Genomic DNA, 17,578 nt, shown 5'->3' with positions numbered 1-17,578 from the left:
AGAGATTCCTGACGCTTCTTCCTTCCCCTTTCTTTCAGTTCCTCGTAAAAATACGGGGAAGGAAAGCTTTTTAGCGGCATCCAAAAATGGATATGGAGGAGACCCTCTGCTCTCATCAGAGAGAGAGAGAGAGAGAGAGAGAGAGAGAGAGAGAGAGAGAGAGAGAGAGAGAGAGAGATCCAAATTGCAAGCAATAAATTTCTAAACTCAAAGCATATCTAAACCAACAGCTGTTCCCCCAAAGAACGGCGAGAGTGAATTTCTGAAGGTAGAAATCTAATGAAAGATTTCGACCTAATCCCCCCCCCCCCCCACCCCCCATCTCCCCCTAACAACCATTTCCCTGATAAATCAACTGAACCCCATCTAAGCTCAACCTTTCATAACCGTACCCCCTCCCCCACCCCCCAAACAACCCACCTTCCCATCCCCCTTCTCACCTGTCACGGCAGGTATATAAGCCCCACTGACTTGGGAGAACAGCAAGAAACAAACCCATCTTTTTTTCTTTTTTTCTTTTTTTTAATAATAATAATAATCCTGGACGTGAATAGGTTTAAGGGGCATCTAACTCGGCATGAATTTGGTGTTCAAATGATAATGCTTTACCTACCAGAGTTAACATGTAGAATATACATATATATTCTATAAATACATTAAAACAGAAAATTTACCTTCCAGATTAAAAGGAAACGATTTCTTACAAGACCAAAGTACAAAACTTATCTTGCCAATAACTTAACAAATAATGTAATGTCATCTTACGAAAATCAGAGCTTATATAAACACGACTATTATTTACCAAGTAATTATTTCTAAGCTACCAAATGTCATCATACCGAAGTCAGAACCTATACAAAAACTATAATAATACTATAAAGTAATTTCTTCCCCATTACCAAGCATTCCAATATCAATATAGAATTTCTACACAAACCTCATACAATCCCTGGATCCAATTACATCAGATTACATCAGCTGGAAATTAATTGCATGCAACATATTTAATAGTTTTTTTTTATATATTTTTACTATTACTCTCGATATTAGTACTGCCATTACCATCATTATGATTATTATTTTTACTAACGACTTCAGCAACTGCGTGGAATAGCAGGTTTTCATTTTTATCATTTTATCTCTTATCTATAGTAGATTGTGTGTGTTGTATTGTCTTTACTTTGCATATTCCATGTATATGACCCTGAGCTGAAATAAAGATTATTATTTCATTATCATTATTATTTTGTATACGGTCCACAATACTATATCAATGTAGAATGTGAAACTTAATAGTAATGTATAAAAAGCTTTCTACCATTGATATATTATTGTGGACCTCATACAAAGTAACCTCTGTTTTCAACATTGAGAGTTCTAAATTATTATGATCATTATTATTATTTATTACTGGGATGAGTTCGTCGATCAAATTTGCCAAACAAATCCTACAGAACTGGATTACACCGTCCACTTTAACTACGGTCATTTCATAGTCAGTTATTTCTAGTTTATCTTACATACTTACTATGAACCACTCCAGCCATCAAACATGGCGACGATATCGTGAAACAAAGAGAGAAATATCTATTTAATTCTCAAACCAATAATGACAAAGGACGGTTGGAGAATTACATTACATGTAGTAATCAAAGATAACGCCCCCTCTGCTCAGGAAGGACCAACCACTGTTAAGGAGAGAGAGAGAGAGAGAGAGAGAGAGAGAGAGAGAGAGAGAGAGAGAGAGAGAGAGAGAGAGAGAGAGAGAGAGCGCATCCTTAAAAAGCCATGCCGTTGAACACATTAATTAGGTACCGTGCTATTATCGATTTGCCACACGTAAAGAAATATGACCTAAAGTATAAGAGAAAACAGCGAGTAGAATCCCCTATGCGCCCACCTTAATATGACACGTGAAAATCCATCTTACCCCTGCCTTAAATATAGTAAAATCCAAACCACTAATATGTCAGAACTGAAAATATACAGAAAAGCTCTAGGTGCCCTAGATTTTGATCAAGACTACCTGAAGAAACGCAGGAGCGCTTGCATGCTAACACAAGACCTTCTCCTAACTTAATCTCAATATCTACAAGTTACAAAAAGTGACCTTAACTTGACCTCAATACCTCCAAGTTACAAAAAGTGCTCCTGACTTAACCTCAATATCTACAAGTTATGAAAAATGCCCCTGACTTAATCTCAATACCTCCAAGTTACGAAAAGTGCCCTGACTTAACCTCAATATCTACAAGTTACAAAAAGTGCTCCTGACTTAACCTCAATATCTACAAGTTACAAAAAGTGCTCCTGACTTAACCTCAATATCTACAAGTTACAAAAAGTGCCCTGACTTAACCTTAATACCTCCAAGTTACGAAAAGTGCCCTGACTTAATCTCAATATCTACAAGTTACAAAAAGTGCTCCTGACTTAATCTCAATATCTACAAGTTACAAAAAGTGCTCCTGACTTAATCTCAATATCTACAAGTTACGAAAAATGCCCCTGACTTCATCTCAATATCTACAAGTTACAAAAAGTGCTCCTGACTTAATCTCAATATCTACAAGTTTATGAAAAATGCCCCTGCTTCATCTCAATATCTACAGTTACAAAAAGTGCTCCTGACTTAATCTCAATACCTACAAGTTACGAAAAATGCCCTGACTTAACCTCAATATCTACAAGTTACGAAAAATGCCCCTGACTTAATCTCAATACCTCCAAGTTACAAAAAGTGCTCCTGACTTAACCTCAATATCTACAAGTTACTAAAAGTGCCGGATACATTCATCTTTCCGTACGGGTCAAAGAAAGTAAAGCAAAGGCACACGAAGATAACCCGACATACGCACGAACCAGGGAAAACTCGCCCGTTTCCACCCCATTCCACAACGGCAACGGGTTGGCCGAAGAGAAATGATTGTCACCGCCAAAGTCTAAAGAGCTTGGTCACCACAACAGGAAGCGACCTAAGCAAGACACCGACCGGGGAGCAACTTCCCTGATTGCCCCCAAATGACGAAGAGTGATGGGTAGGAAAATTCACTATGAAGGCCCCTTTCCCGGACGTACTTAACGCGTCGTTTGGGGCTGAGGGGGCGGGGACAGGGAGGGGGGGGGGGGGGGGACGGGGGGGGGGGGGTGGTGTGGGTGAGTAATCAACCTCCTCCTACTCCCTTATTTCACTGTTTCTCGATTCGTGTTCTCTCTCTCTCTCTCTCTCTCTCTCTCTCTCTGCTTCTTTGTTTATCAGAAGTTTCACTACAAACAAGTCTTGATAGCTGGAACACAACAATAATGAGAGAGAGAGAGAGAGAGAGAGATCATCAAGCGAAAGCACAATATTCGTACAGTTAAGTAAGAAATAAAATCCTTCGAGAGAGAGAGATGAGAGAGAGAGAGAGAGAGAGAGTAGAGACGAGAGGAGAGAGAGAGGAGAGAGAGAGAGAGAGAGAGACTTAATCTTTACGAAGACGAGAAATCAAGACGAAAAATCAAGCGAAAGCAAAATACGCCCCCTCAAAAAAACTAGACAGCAAGAAAGAGTCCCTTAGATAAGAAAACTTCCTTTCCCGAAAATCCATCTGATAAGCCCTCCCATTCAGCCAAGCCAATCTCGACAAAAATGAACTCAAAAGGAACCATCGGAATCTTATTCTTCCTCCTCCTCCTCCTCCTCTCTAAGCCTAATCCGCTCCGAATCCCTTCCAAGAAAAAAAATGGCCCACCCATGCCATTACAGCACGGTCCTATCTCTATCTCTCAACCTTCTTCTTCTTCTTCTTCTTCTTCTTCTTCAGGGGAGAAATGGCGAGGAAGTCTGAATGAGATGCGTACGATTATCTCTCTTTCTGCCCTGAAGACTTCAGATACAATTGCAAAGCATAACTAGGACCCCAAAAGTATCAATAATTCGCCATGTAATCTTAAATTACTTATATTTTTATTTACTTATTAATGAGTCATTTACCCTTGTTTGTTTTCTAAAAACTAATGTCTTCGTTTTGTGTTTCCTATCGTCCTATTGTCTTCAGTAATGTCTTTCAAATAAACTTAATATTCTTCGGAGGCTTGAATTTTGAGTTAATGGAACCTGCAGGCCTGGTCTATGGAAATAGGGTTCATCTACTGAATAATAATAATAATAATAATAATAATAATAATAATAATAATAATAATAATAATAATAATAATAATAATAAGAAGAAGAAGAAGAAGAAGAAGAAGAAGAAGAAGAAGAGAAGAAAGAAGAAGAAGAAGAGAAGAAGAAGAAGAAAGAAAAAGAAGAGGAGAAGAAGAAGAGGAAGGAAGAGGAAGGAAGAAGGAAGAAGAGAAAGGAAGGAAGGAGGAGGAGGAGGAGGAGGAGGGAGGAGGAGGAAGGGTTACTTTGTTATTTTTTATACCTGTAACATTGAGTTCTTACGTAAAAGGATGATATACAAACACCCTGACAAATAAGACAGGCAGGCACTTGCACACAACACAGAGAGAGAGAGAGAGAGAGAGAGAGAGAGAGAGAGAGAGAGAGAGAGAGAGAGAGAATCATCAATGGCATGAAAATACCATCCAGATCTGTTTATCCGATGCTAATCTGCATCCGGTATCTAAGCAAAGACATATGTTGACACAAAGCTGTTTAGCCAAAGCGCCAAAATAAAACCTTGCCAAATAAACAAGGCAGTCTTCCTAGCGAAGACAGGTAATCCAATATCCAAGCAAAATTACGTCCCACGAAAAGAAAAACTGCACTTTCCGTATCTCAAAAGATGCGGCGGCGTCCACGTACGAACACACAATGCTCCCGCTTTTTGCAATATGGGTCCGGGATTAATGAAACACTATTCATTGCTACACTTCAACCCCCTCTGCCCTTAACCCTTTAACCAGCGAAGGTAAAGACACTCTACAAAACACACAAAAAAAGGACGAAAGGCAAAAAAGGGGAAAAAAGCCTTTGTGGCAGAAGGTAATGGGGCGTATATGGGACACTTCTGTTGGCTGAGTGACGAACTGCTAATTGTGTTGGTCGAACGACGAACGGCTAATCCAATTAAGAGAGAGAGAGAGAGAGAGAGAGAGAGAGAGAGAGAGAGAGAGAGAGAGAGAGAGAGATTCTTTAACATCAGGGCGTTTCATATGTCCCCAACCCCCCCCCTTTTTTTGTCGTCCTTTTATCTTACCGCTTTTTTTTATTGCGTTTTCCTAAACAAACACTTTTTGCATTACATTAAGCGTCCTCAAAAGAATTTACATTTGAACGGTTTTTCTATTAGCAGATTTAGATGTCTCTCCCGTTCGAATTTTTGTCCTACTCAAAACTAACGAGCAGGGATTAAAAATGGTCATGTTTTTATTCTCTAACGAATAAACAAATTCTCTAGCATCAACCTTCCACTACTGCATTCGTAGACGACGTCATACCAAACCAAAGACCAAATTCTAGTCAGGTGACGTCAGAAGCAGAAGGAGGTGACTTTGCAAAGGTACGAGTCTCAGAAATCGTCTTTGGAGACGGTCATTCAAACCAAGAACTGGAGCCGTTTCGAAGGCATATCCCACCTACACTACTACTACTAGAGACAGACCTAGATTCAAAGATCAAGACGATAAACTTAGTTCTTATCAAACATATGAGAAAGGTTTTTATGCTTTTAAACTATTGCTCATTGTGACTCAAGAAATAAGGCCGCAAAATTATAAACAATGTTAATATACAGCTGAAATGAACTTCATGGACATTAATTTGAATCTGGAGGCTAGATATTTTTTTTAAGATGCGTTTAATGAATTAAAGAAATCTCTGATACGAAACTCTTCTATATCTCTTCCAGTTTTCATACTTGTAGTCTGATATTCAGTCAGATTCCTTCCAACAATTCCTCAGCGCACGAACTGGGCCACGAAACTCCTTCCTTCCACACTCGGCAGAGACCAGAGGCTTTTCGTCGTCTCGCAAGAGGTTGGGAGAAGCGGAAGGTTGGGCTCAAGATCGTGGGAAGGTTCGCCCAAGGCGTGGGAATTTTGAGGGGGGAAAGGTCGACTCTTCAAGGGGAGGGAGGGAGGGAGGGAGAGAAAGGAGTGAGAGGGAAGGAGGGAGCCCAAGGTGACCCTAGACCCTTCAGCTGTGAGTGAACAAGTAACTCTACTCTTGCTTCTCTCCTTATGGCGTGTTGGTTCGAGATGAATTATAAATTATTCCACTGTGATTCCTGGTGAGCGACGCCAAAGAGAGAGAGAGAGAGAGAGAGAGAGAGAGAGAGAATTTCTCACAGTACTTGTGAAATGAACCAAGTGATAGAGCCTTAATCCTGGCAAATGAACACGTGAACACCTCAAGATAATGAGCTCATTACCACATTCTTGAAACCATTAAAGAACTTCGCTTCGAACAACCAAACCACAGTGAACCTTCTCAAAGGACTCAAGGAATTGTGATAATCATTCTGTGTTTAATTAACAGAGAATGATTATGAATATCACAATTCCTAAATTGACATACGTAACCAGAAACGTCAGGAATCCAGTCTTCTGTATTTTCGCTCGGTTGATGAACCTGATATTTATATACGTAATTAGCCAAATATGGACCATTTCTCGTAAGCTATTTTTACGGCATATAGAATTTAGGCCAAAAGCCAAGCGGTGGGACCTATGAGGTCACTGAGCGCTGAAATCGGGAATTGAAAGTAAGTTTGAAAGGTGTAACAGAAGGAAAACCTCATCGCCGTTACACCGAAATAATTGAGAGGATGGAGTTAAGTCAGATGGAAGAAAGACAATATGAACAGGGGTATAGCAACAGGAGGTTGTTGCAAAGAACCCATAAGCAATGCTTACAGTGCACCACGTGAGATGTACGGACTAACCCCCTACCCTCATTCTAAAACCAACTATTAATATATTGACGTTCAACACCACCTACAAGGAAACCCTTTGGCCCACTACCATGAATCTCGACTCGTAACACGACGCAACCCTCATCTCCCCTTTCCGGGCCGCCAGGGAACCTCAGGGAACCTTCTACTATATACAAGTAAACCCAACACTCCAGGAAGGTTACCCTATGTGGTTTACCCCGACAGAGGGCGCCGCCGCCTGCCCAAAACCAATTCCCTTTTTACGACTTTTTTTTTTTCTGTTTTTACAACGGGGCTATCGCCCTCGCGTTGAGCAATGGGATACTACATGGTATATATTGAAGAACGTATTGCAATTTTACTGCCCCTACAGAGAATTTTGCAACGTGTCTTGGATTCTTTTAGTTTTACGCTGTTGGCAAAGTTGCAAAAGATGGACAAGCTTTCCTGTAGTCCTTTTTTGGCAAAATTTTCACTTGGCCACTTACCAAAATCAACGACAGAAGACATTTTAAAGACGAGGACAACTGGCGTCTTATCACAATAAACGACGAATTATTGAAGAAAAAATAAAAAATATGAAAGCTCTACAAAAACCAATAGTAAACATTAACAGAGGGCGAATAAAGCCGTGACTTACCTCTTTGGTCCAAGGCCCCTTGACCAGCTCGGGATTGACGACCTTCTGCCAACGCTGCTGGCACTGGACGTCGTTCCTGTCGGGGAAACACGCTGCGATCACCTCCCACCTTTCTCCGTGGGCCTCCACCAGACCCTTCAGCTTCTGCAGGAGACGGCGCAGAAGGGGGAGAATTAATTTTAAAGTACATAAAGGAGGTTGTTATTTACAATAGACGTAACGAATTACTTTTATGTTTGATTCTATTGATATATAGGCTCTCAAAGTCAGGCCAAGCACGCATGGTACTTTTGGCTAATCGAAGTTAAGACGAGAGAGAGAGAGAGAGAGAGAGGAGAGAGAGAGAGAGGTAACAGATCCAGAAAACAAATGGACTCAAGGCAGAGATGTGGAGAAACTCCTACACTTCCACTACGTAATAATAATTAGAGGTTGAACAATAAGACTGGAGAAAGGAAGTGGGAATGGAGAGGTTGGAACTGGGATTTAGAGAGGGCTGGACAGCAAGAGTTATAAGAGGAATCTGGAATTCACGCCATTGGGCTGTGGAACTGCCATTGGAAATTCAGAAATATCTATATTTAAATGATTTACTAACAACTATACCTAATTCAAGCTTTTAATATTCTTATGAGTGACATCCTCTTTCTGGATCTCGAATGAGCACCAAAATATTCAATGGAAACTTGAATTTCAGGTCAATGCCCCCCCCCCCCCCTTTGGTGGGCTCGTTCCATTGAACTGGGATCTTCATTTTCTGAATAATGCTAAAATTCTTTGTCTGTAACTAGAAGCTACTTTTTAGAACAGAGAGGAATATATATTACTTAGGCCAAAATCCTACAGATGGGGTAAAATGGACACTGACACTGAGGTTAGAAAGGTGTAACACTGAATAAAAAAGTAAGAAAGGGTGGAAAGTGAGATGGAAGAAGGCGAATGTGAAAGGACCAAGTGAGCTGCCCTGAACGGCACTAAACACTCCTATGAAGAAGGTACATCAAGAGCTCTCCTGAGGAGGGCCACAGATTTTTTTTCTCTGGTTCATTATTTTTGTTAACTAAGAGGCTAAACTTTTTATAAACAGTACAATGTCCTCTCTCTCTCTCTCTCTCTCAGAATATGAACGGACCAAGTGAGGTGCCCTGAACGGCACTAAACCCTCCTATGAAAAAGTTACATCAAGAGCTCTCTTGAGGAGGGCCACAGAAGATACTCTTTTTAATGGTTCATTATTTATGTCTATAACTCGAGGCTAAATTTTTATATACAGTGCAATCTCTCTCTCTCTCTCTCTCTCTCTCTCTCTCTCTCTCTCTCTCTCTCTCTCTCTCTCTCTCACCTCGTCCTCCTCCTTGGTCCAGCGCCCCTTGTTGACGTGCTTCTTGATTCTGGGACCTGAAGTCGAAGACGGATGGTCGTCGTCCACGGACGACTCGTCTATCTCGTACTCGTCGCTCAACTCTTCCTCATTGGAGCACCATTCTTCGTCCAGGTTGCTGAGAGAAGGAGGAGGAAGAAGAAGACCAAGAAATGAGACGTCGTTGCAATCGCAGTTCAATGTGAAATCAAAATGAGACAAAAAAATCGGATATGTATTGGGTACACATTGAAAATCCATGATCAGCTGGAATCGATCAGTATTATACGACTGAAAATTCATTAGCAGGAATCGATCGGTATTAAGACTGAAAATTCATGATTAGCAGGAATTAAAAATGATATAAAAAAAAAAGTCTGATACATTTTGGGTACATTGACAATCCATGATTAGCAGGAATCGATCTGTATTAACACTGGAAATTCATGATTGACAGGAATAAAAAATGAGATAAAATGGGATACATTTTGGATGACACATTGAAAATTCATGATTAGCAGGAAACGAGCTGCATCAACACTGAAAATTCATGGTTGGCAGGAATTAAAATGAAATGCACTTTGGGTGTACATGGTTTCAAAGATGAATTTCCATTATTGATACTTTAACCGTGCAAATGTTTGTCCGAATAGGCAAACAGTAGAAAAAAGTGAAATTTGTTATAATAAGCAATAAAGGCAAGATTCTGTTGAATTGGAAAAAATTTAATAAGCCAGAATGAGAGTTTACCGAATAAATCATACAAACACATAAATGGCAATACATTTCAAATAACTCAAGAGAAAAGTGTACTACACTTCAATACATTGCATTAAATTTACAGGTACCAACATCAATGACATTGCAAAGAATGGATACCTTAGTAACGGAACTCCCAAACATAACCTTCGAAACGACTCAAATTTATTCTTGTTCACAAAACTGCCTATAAAACATAGATTCTTCTGGCATAGTTTTAATAAGACACAACATTGCTTCGCACATAATCGGAAGTATAAACAGATGCAGAGCAAGATGAGGGCAGAGAAGACTGACGACGTCCTAAGTTTGATATTTATAAGGTCAACCGGAAGTTATGCATCAGAAATGCCAAAATGACTGGAGCAAATTATGTCATGTTCGAAGACTGCTGTCGTGTTTACACAGGCGAGGACATGGAATTCATTCGAGCGGACTTGATGCTGGTTGAATGGCAGAAGGAAAGCGGGGAAATAATCTAAATATCGTAAATATAACCCCTTACAAAATAAAATATCAAGAGTATTCCTCAAATATCCTTAGTTTAAAAGTTTATTTGGCGAACCCTCGACTTGAAACCTGAAATAAAACAGTATACTAAATTTGGAATCCTATTTATGCAGTCGCAAAAAAGTTCAACATTCCTGTATTATAGGATCAACATATATATTTAATATATAATATAATATATATATATCTATATATATAATATATATATATAATATAATATATATATATATATATATAATATATCAGGTCCTTATCGGGTGAAAACCCGACAGACACAAGCACAGACAGCATACTACATACGCCTCGTCACCAGCACTTGGTGGTGATGGTGGCGAGGAACTAAAATCAATATTCCAGTCATCCTGCTGAGGGGGACTGGATCGAATATAGCAGCCTACTACTACTTACTACGTATGTCAGTACACCCGTCATAAGGCCTGGCAGGGGATATGATCATTCTTGCTTCGGCGCAAATGCAGTCGTTCGTCAACTCGCTTCCACGTTCGCACAAGACACAAACGACATAGCGAGATCACTTCAGAATTGAGAATTTCTATAACTCGACCTAATCATAAATGACAGATCCAGATTCCTCCTCGTCGCGCAAATGCATTCGAGTTGAAATGGAATCGTAACAAATAAAAGCGCAAATGTCATTGAACAGATCACTCAACGATGAAGAAATCGTCGTAAAACTTAAGACCTAAAAAAAAAACGAATTTCCTAACATTCTGCCCTGGCAATGGATTCATTCTGAAATGGGGTATAGCATGCGAATGATTGGAGTAGCGTAGAAATTGACAATAATAATCAGAAGCACCCATCAAAAGGACACATCATCATCATCGGGCGGCTTCGTCAGCACATCGAGAGGCCTATAAACGTGAGAATCCTACGGAGAGACGGGGCATGGCTGGGGCGTCTGGTTCGCTAAAACGGGGTTGGACAGGTGGTGTGGAGGCTTCAGGCCGCTCCTCTAAAACTGCAAACACCTGGCATGGCCCCCTCAAACCCCACCCCGGCGCCACGAAGAACGAAGGCCCGCCTATTCTAACCCTTATGCGCGAAGGCAATAAAGATCAAAGTCATACGGACTCTTCGCTAGGAGTCGGAGACGCCACTTGCAACTCTACGGAGAATACCAATAAGGGTTAGATTTGTCTGCCGGCTGTTGCACTGAGCAATCCACCATCTCATCATGCATGACAACTACTTGCAGTAGAGACAATTGAGCTACGAGTGTCTCGCACAATCTTTGAATTCATAAGGATATAAATGGGTTTCCACTAATCAAGGCTTCACGTACGTTAGTTTGGAAGCTGTGTTCGACGAGAGCATCAATTTTTTTTCTTCTTCTCTCTAAAAGATCATACATACCATTCTTTTCCCCCAAATATTATATCTTTTTTCCCAGGTTATACCTTTTTTTCTCCAAAAGGTCATAAAAAAAACCTTTTCTCTCTCTCTCTCTCTCTAAAAACTCATGTAGTTTTTCCCTCCAAGTCATACCTTTTTCCACCCCAAAAAATTATGCCTTTCTTCCAATATATCGCCATTAAATAAAGACATCTTGTTATTTCCCAAAAGATTTCACATATCTTTTTTTTAACAGATCAATAATCATACCTTTTTTCCCGAAAAGATCATACCTCTATTCCCAGATTTATTTTTTTACCAAAAAAAAGATTCCCCAAAGATTTCACATATCTTTTTTAACAGATCAATAATCATACTTTTTTTTTTTCTCTCAAAAGATCATACCTCTTTTCCAAAAGATTTTTTTGCCAAACGAATACGTATAGACGAAAAGCTCGTAAATATTAAAACTACAGTTAAGTTTATGATGAACTTATTAAAAGGATCCAACACCACAGAAAGATGCCATGTAAACACTTATGCCATGCATGCCACAGCGTTTGCCAGGAGTTTAATCTTGGCCACTATTAAAATGTGGACTAATATGCCCTGGGCAGTTGTGGAATCTTCTGATATCCAAATATTTAAGCGGGAGCAAATTCCTTCATGCTCTCTGCTAACCTCTTCTTAATTTCAGATGTATCAGGATTATTTCCTTATTATTCCCTCTTATCTATGTACTGCCTTTTCCTTTAACTCTCTCTCTCTCTCTCTAGGCTGATATCCCCCTTTCCCATAAAAAGGGTCTATAATCTACTGACCATTCTATAAGGACTTTCAGCTGACCATTCAAAGAAAGAAAAAGAATAATAAAAAGACATAAATTAACTAGGACTGTCATCATTATTTCCCTAATGCTAATGTGTAACTACTCCAAGCCTCCCTGAACAGCTGCAGCATACAGCAGCAGCAGCAGCAGCAGCCGTCGTGGCCTCCGTCAGCAGATCCATTTACTCTCTAAGAAAACAATTAACCGCGCCCTCACTCCCGGAAGCAGGGGGCATCGTCGGAAACGGGTGTTCTAGGGGCATCGGAAACAGCGACCGGGCATGGCTAAGTTCCGACCGCCTAACACACACACACACACACTCTCCCACTCTCTCTCTTTATTTTATGGTCATTCATTCGACACCCACCTGGAGTTCCCTTCAACAGATAAGAAGTTTTGCTATAAAACCGTCCCCCTCTCTCACATGAGACAGCAACAAGACTTTTGAGAGAGAGAGAGAGAGAGAGAGAGAGAGAGAGAGAGAGAGAGAGAGAGAGATTAATGACAGGTAACTTTGTTTCTGTCGACCGATAAGACAGCGGCAGCTGCACGCACCTAAGCTGTGCAGCTTGACCATAGATTGTTGTGAGAAGAGAGAGAGAGAGAGAGAGAGAGAGAGAGAGAGAATGACATTCTCACTGAGACTTCATATGCTCGGAGAGAGAGAGAATGTAATGAAATGCTTACTGAGACTGTAATATGCTCATTGAGAGAGAGAGAGAGAGAAACTGTGTACGTATTAATATGCTCAGGGGGCTAATATTACCACCCGACCAAACCCACAACAATGGCCACTACCCCATTTCATTCAACATCGAGTTACAGGAATATCTCTCACCGCAAACAAAACCTGGCTTTTTAAACCCTTAATCAACAACCCCCTCCCCCCTTTTTAGTGTCTCCTTTTACCTGCAGTCAAAGGGGGAAAGGGGGAGGGGGAGATTTCGCGAGTTCCAAAGGGGTCTCCTTCTGACTGTGGGTTTTCTCCTCTCGGACAAAAAAAGTTCTCACTCCTCAATCGGACATTTAAAAATGTGTTGGTCGATATGTGCTTTTGACTTTTTTTTTATGATTATGAGGGTTTCAATGATGATTTGAGAGAGAGAGAGAGGAGAGAGAGAGAGATGAGAGAGAGAGAGAGAGAGAGAGAGAGAGAGAGAGAGAGAGAGAGAGAGAGAGAGAGAGAGAGTTTTAATACGACGGTTTTTAGGAAGAATTCCACGAAATTGTATTTTGTAGACGTCGAAATGCTTTTATTAAAATGCACTTTTGTCCTCAGAGAGAGAGAGAGAGAGAGAGAGAGAGAGAGAGAGAGAGAGAGAGAGAGAGAGAGAGAGTCTCTCTTTCCAGAATAAATAATAATTCAACGAAATTGTATTTCGTAGACGGCGAGATGCTTTGAAAATTCATTTTCTCTCGCTATCTTTTAGCTGAGAGAGAGAGAGAGAGAGAGAGAGAGAGAGAGAGAGAGCTATCTCATGGCATTCTGGAATTTCAAGTGGAGCATGGCCATGCCCCAAAGTTTATACGGAGGGGCAGGAGAGGGAGAGAGGAACCCCAGCAGAACAAGACACCCATATATATATCTCTAGTATATGTATACCTTCATGGGAGACTTCCAACCTACAACAAACTACACAACCCCACAGAAGGTAATTGTCGCCCCCACCCCCCCCCCCCCCCCCCCCCCCCCCACCCCCCCCCATCTCTCTCTCTCTCTCTCTGACATCTGGCGAAATTGGAACCTGCTTCCGGAAAAGAAGGGAACCACGGACTTCCTATAAAATTTCGGGGCAGAGGGGCAAGGCAGATGCCCCAAAGTGACGGTGAAATGAAAAAGGGGGCTTTATGATCTAGTTTAAAATAACGACCCTATCATAAGACATTTAATGGCCGTACGAAGCTTAGGACCTGTACTATATACTCGATGGTATTTCCACCAGTAATATACGTGATAAATGCTTCATACCAAGGTTTTTAATTAGGTATATTATAGATTTACATTTTAAATGAAAATAGAGAATCTTTGGTCAGCTTTTATCAACTACGTAAGTAATTGTTAAAACCACAGTTCCCTCTTCAAACCTTTTGGATAAGCTTTGTCACCACAAATCCTTAGACCAAAATGTATGTCTTTAATACAGAGAGAGAGAGAGAGAGAGAGAGAGAGAGAGAGAGAGAGAGAGAGAGAGAGAATGCTTGTCACTCTAAAGCCTTAGTTCCAGATGAATATATTACGCTTGTCACAACAAAGCTTTAAATCTAAATGAATATCTTTGAGAGAGAGAGAGAGAGAGAGAGAGAGAGAGAGAGAGAGAGAGAGAGAAATTTAAATGGAAAAGGGTACACGCCATCTCCCACGTCTAGACCACCACCGCATTCTACCTCCTCATCACCATGACATTCCACGTGGTCCGATACTCTAACTCCGGCGGGGAGAGAGAGAGAGAGAGAGAGGAAAAACCTGCATATGCCCGTCGTCGACTACTTGCGCACGAACAAACACGCACGCAGCACGTACACTCGTCGTCAGCTGGCAGGTATATAATTCAGCTGTAATGCGAGCGAAAAGGGGAAATTCGAACAGCTGGTTGGGGATATTTATATTCAACGCCAGCCATCCCCCACCCTAACACCCCCCTCCTCTCCCTACCTCCACGGAAGCCCTCCAGCTCCCCCAGCAAGCAAAGGGGGATATCCTTTATCCCTCCCACAGTCCTGGGACAGGGACCCTTCATTCTTGGGGACTATTACACTGGGCATGGGGATCGGGGACAGGGGGCCTTGCAGCACAGGTAGGTAGGTAGGAAGGTGGGTACTGGGTACGACTTTTCCCAGTCAACAGCATCCCCAACCACCACCACCACCTTTCGCTCAATCAGACACAATGGCTTTTAAATGGAAAAACCAAAAAAGAAACGCGCACATGCAACACCCTTCAATTTCTCCTCAGCACGAGCGCCTATCTGAATATGGAATGGAAAGCTGATGTTAACTATATACAAAATATTAAGTGTAAGAAAGTGTAGGCATTGAGAACTCATCAAATGAAAGATGAGACGTCATATTACATGAAATCTGAATGCGTCATTTTGAGACATATTTAGGCTTGCTCGAAAACGTCTTTGAATCAAACTTTGCTTACTTGAAAAGGGGGTATTCAATTTATTTTAGCTATATCTATTATGAAAGGTTTAGGATCAATGTTCATATGTCTTGGCCTCTTGGTACACCTCTGAACTTAACCCGAGAAAATTCCAACAATTCCAACAAAACATTCCATAAACAAACAAACAAAAAGGTTGAGACCAAAAGTATCGGACCAGATACGCAAACTTAAAAGACTTGAATGCAACATAACGAAGTAATCTCCATCAGTTATGGATATATTTAAGGATTATATAATTATGTTTAAAAGTACCGATGAGAGAGAGAGAGAGGAGAGAGAGAGAGAGAGAGAGAGAGAGAGCCACCTCATCGAGGCCCTCGCAATTTTTACGGTAAATGAGCACCCACATCTGTTGTTTTTCTGTTTCCTCTCTCACGAATAGGTAACTCAAACTCACTGCTTTGGTCGACAAAGGCCTTCTTGAGTATTAAATAAGAAGTCCCTATTGTGCTGCCCAGTCCACTTCGGATATCGGACGCTAATGCTAATAGTTCAGTTGAAGAGAGAGAGAGAGAGAGACGAAATTAGCATCAAAAGAACGGGCCTGCTCTAAGCTATCAAAATCAGATGGAAAAAAACAAAAATGACACATCATGTATATACCTAGAGAGAGAGAGAGTGTGTGTCTCCAAATGGAGTCAACAATTAAAACGTAGTTACAATCTACAGAACAGGCCTGATCCATGCTATCAAAATGAGAGAGAGAGAGAGAGAGAGAGAGAGAGAGAGAGAGAGAGAGAGAGAGAAATATGTGGGCGCTGACCTACTTTTTTGGGGGGATTCCATCAGCCATCCCAATACCCATTTTCACACTTTCTCCTGTCACTTTCACCACTTCGAAAGGTCCTTCTTGACAGTTAAGGGAAAGAGGAATTCAATGCGTTACTAAGCAACCTCGTGTGGACGAAGTGTCATTTTATTTAGTCTTTAATCCCGTGTCTTTGATTTCAAGCTTATGGTGTGCTATAAGGAATGGAATATAGACTTTAGGCAGGAGGCCAAGCGCTGGGACCTATGCCGTCATTCAGCACTGAAAGGGAAATTTTGAAGAGATAGGTTTGAAAGGTGTAACGGGAAAACCTCTCAGATGTAGTATGAAATCATTGTTAAGAGGGCGGATAGCAAGATGGAAAAAAGATAATATGAATGGAGGTACAGTAAAAAGGAAAGGAGTTGCAGCTAGGGGCCGAAGGGACGCTGCAAAGAACCTTCAGTGAAGCTACAGAATACCGACGGTACATCAAGCATTCTTAGGACACTAAAATAATTTATTCCAAAACGCAACCCCTCTTTCCTTTGGCGGGGGGCGTCGCACAGGAGCCTCCACAAATGCCCGTCAAACTGCCCTCGCCTTGCCCAGGGCAATGGACGAATTGGTAAGAGAGACAGGAAGCGAAGGTCAGGCCTTAAAAGACCTTGGAGAACCGTGTCATTAATCGAAAATACCCCCATTGTAGTCCGTCATGTCTCTCACACCAACACCTGACCATTTTTCCGGCTATTTAGAAAACTCCCACACTAATGGATTCTTCTTTGTTCGAAAGGGAGGTAAAAGGAATAAATTTCTACGTAATTGATTTATTTTACTCTGAGTTCCCATGTAAAACATAAGGCACTAGAATAAACTGTAGGAAAATACCAAACTATAAATCCATGTTTACAAAAATATACAACAAAACAAAATCATATTCAACGACCGGCACTAGTCATGGGATATAAGAATAATAATCTGAACACTGCCAAAGCAATTATTATTATTCAGAAGATGATCCCTATTCATGAAACAAGCCCAAAGAATATGATGTTCCTTTGAAAGTAACAGAAGGTAATAGTACAATTCAACAGTTGTCCAAGTCTCGATCATTGTTACATACATAAACGGACCCAAGTGCTTTCCCTACGAACTGACCATAGTAAAGCACAAGAAAAATGAACCAAAGTCTCTGTTAAGGAGAGACTATTTATCAACAGCTTTTGACACAGTACGATAATATTAATGAAACCAAAGATGATCAGAATTCATCAAAACGTTCTTTTAAAAGTAACCTCATGAAACGTTGGAGTTTTAGCATCAAATGACAACTGCTTCAGT

The 17,578-nt window shown here is 40.8% G+C and overlaps 1 protein-coding gene across 1 annotated transcript in view; it reads right to left on the bottom strand.

Annotated features, from left to right (window-relative positions):
• Window positions 1–17,578, bottom strand: part of LOC135227150 (myb-related protein A-like) — a 74,180-nt gene that overhangs the window by 44,474 nt on the left and 12,128 nt on the right. Inside the window, 2 exon segments of the mRNA XM_064267036.1 lie at window positions 7,504–7,647; window positions 8,846–9,002. Coding sequence (XP_064123106.1) covers window positions 7,504–7,647; window positions 8,846–9,002 — 301 coding nt within the window.

This window comes from Macrobrachium nipponense, chromosome 15 (genome assembly GCF_015104395.2).
Source record: "Macrobrachium nipponense isolate FS-2020 chromosome 15, ASM1510439v2, whole genome shotgun sequence".
In the NCBI taxonomy this organism is placed as follows: domain Eukaryota; kingdom Metazoa; phylum Arthropoda; class Malacostraca; order Decapoda; family Palaemonidae; genus Macrobrachium; species Macrobrachium nipponense.
This window is presented reverse-complemented; position numbering and strand designations above follow the sequence as displayed.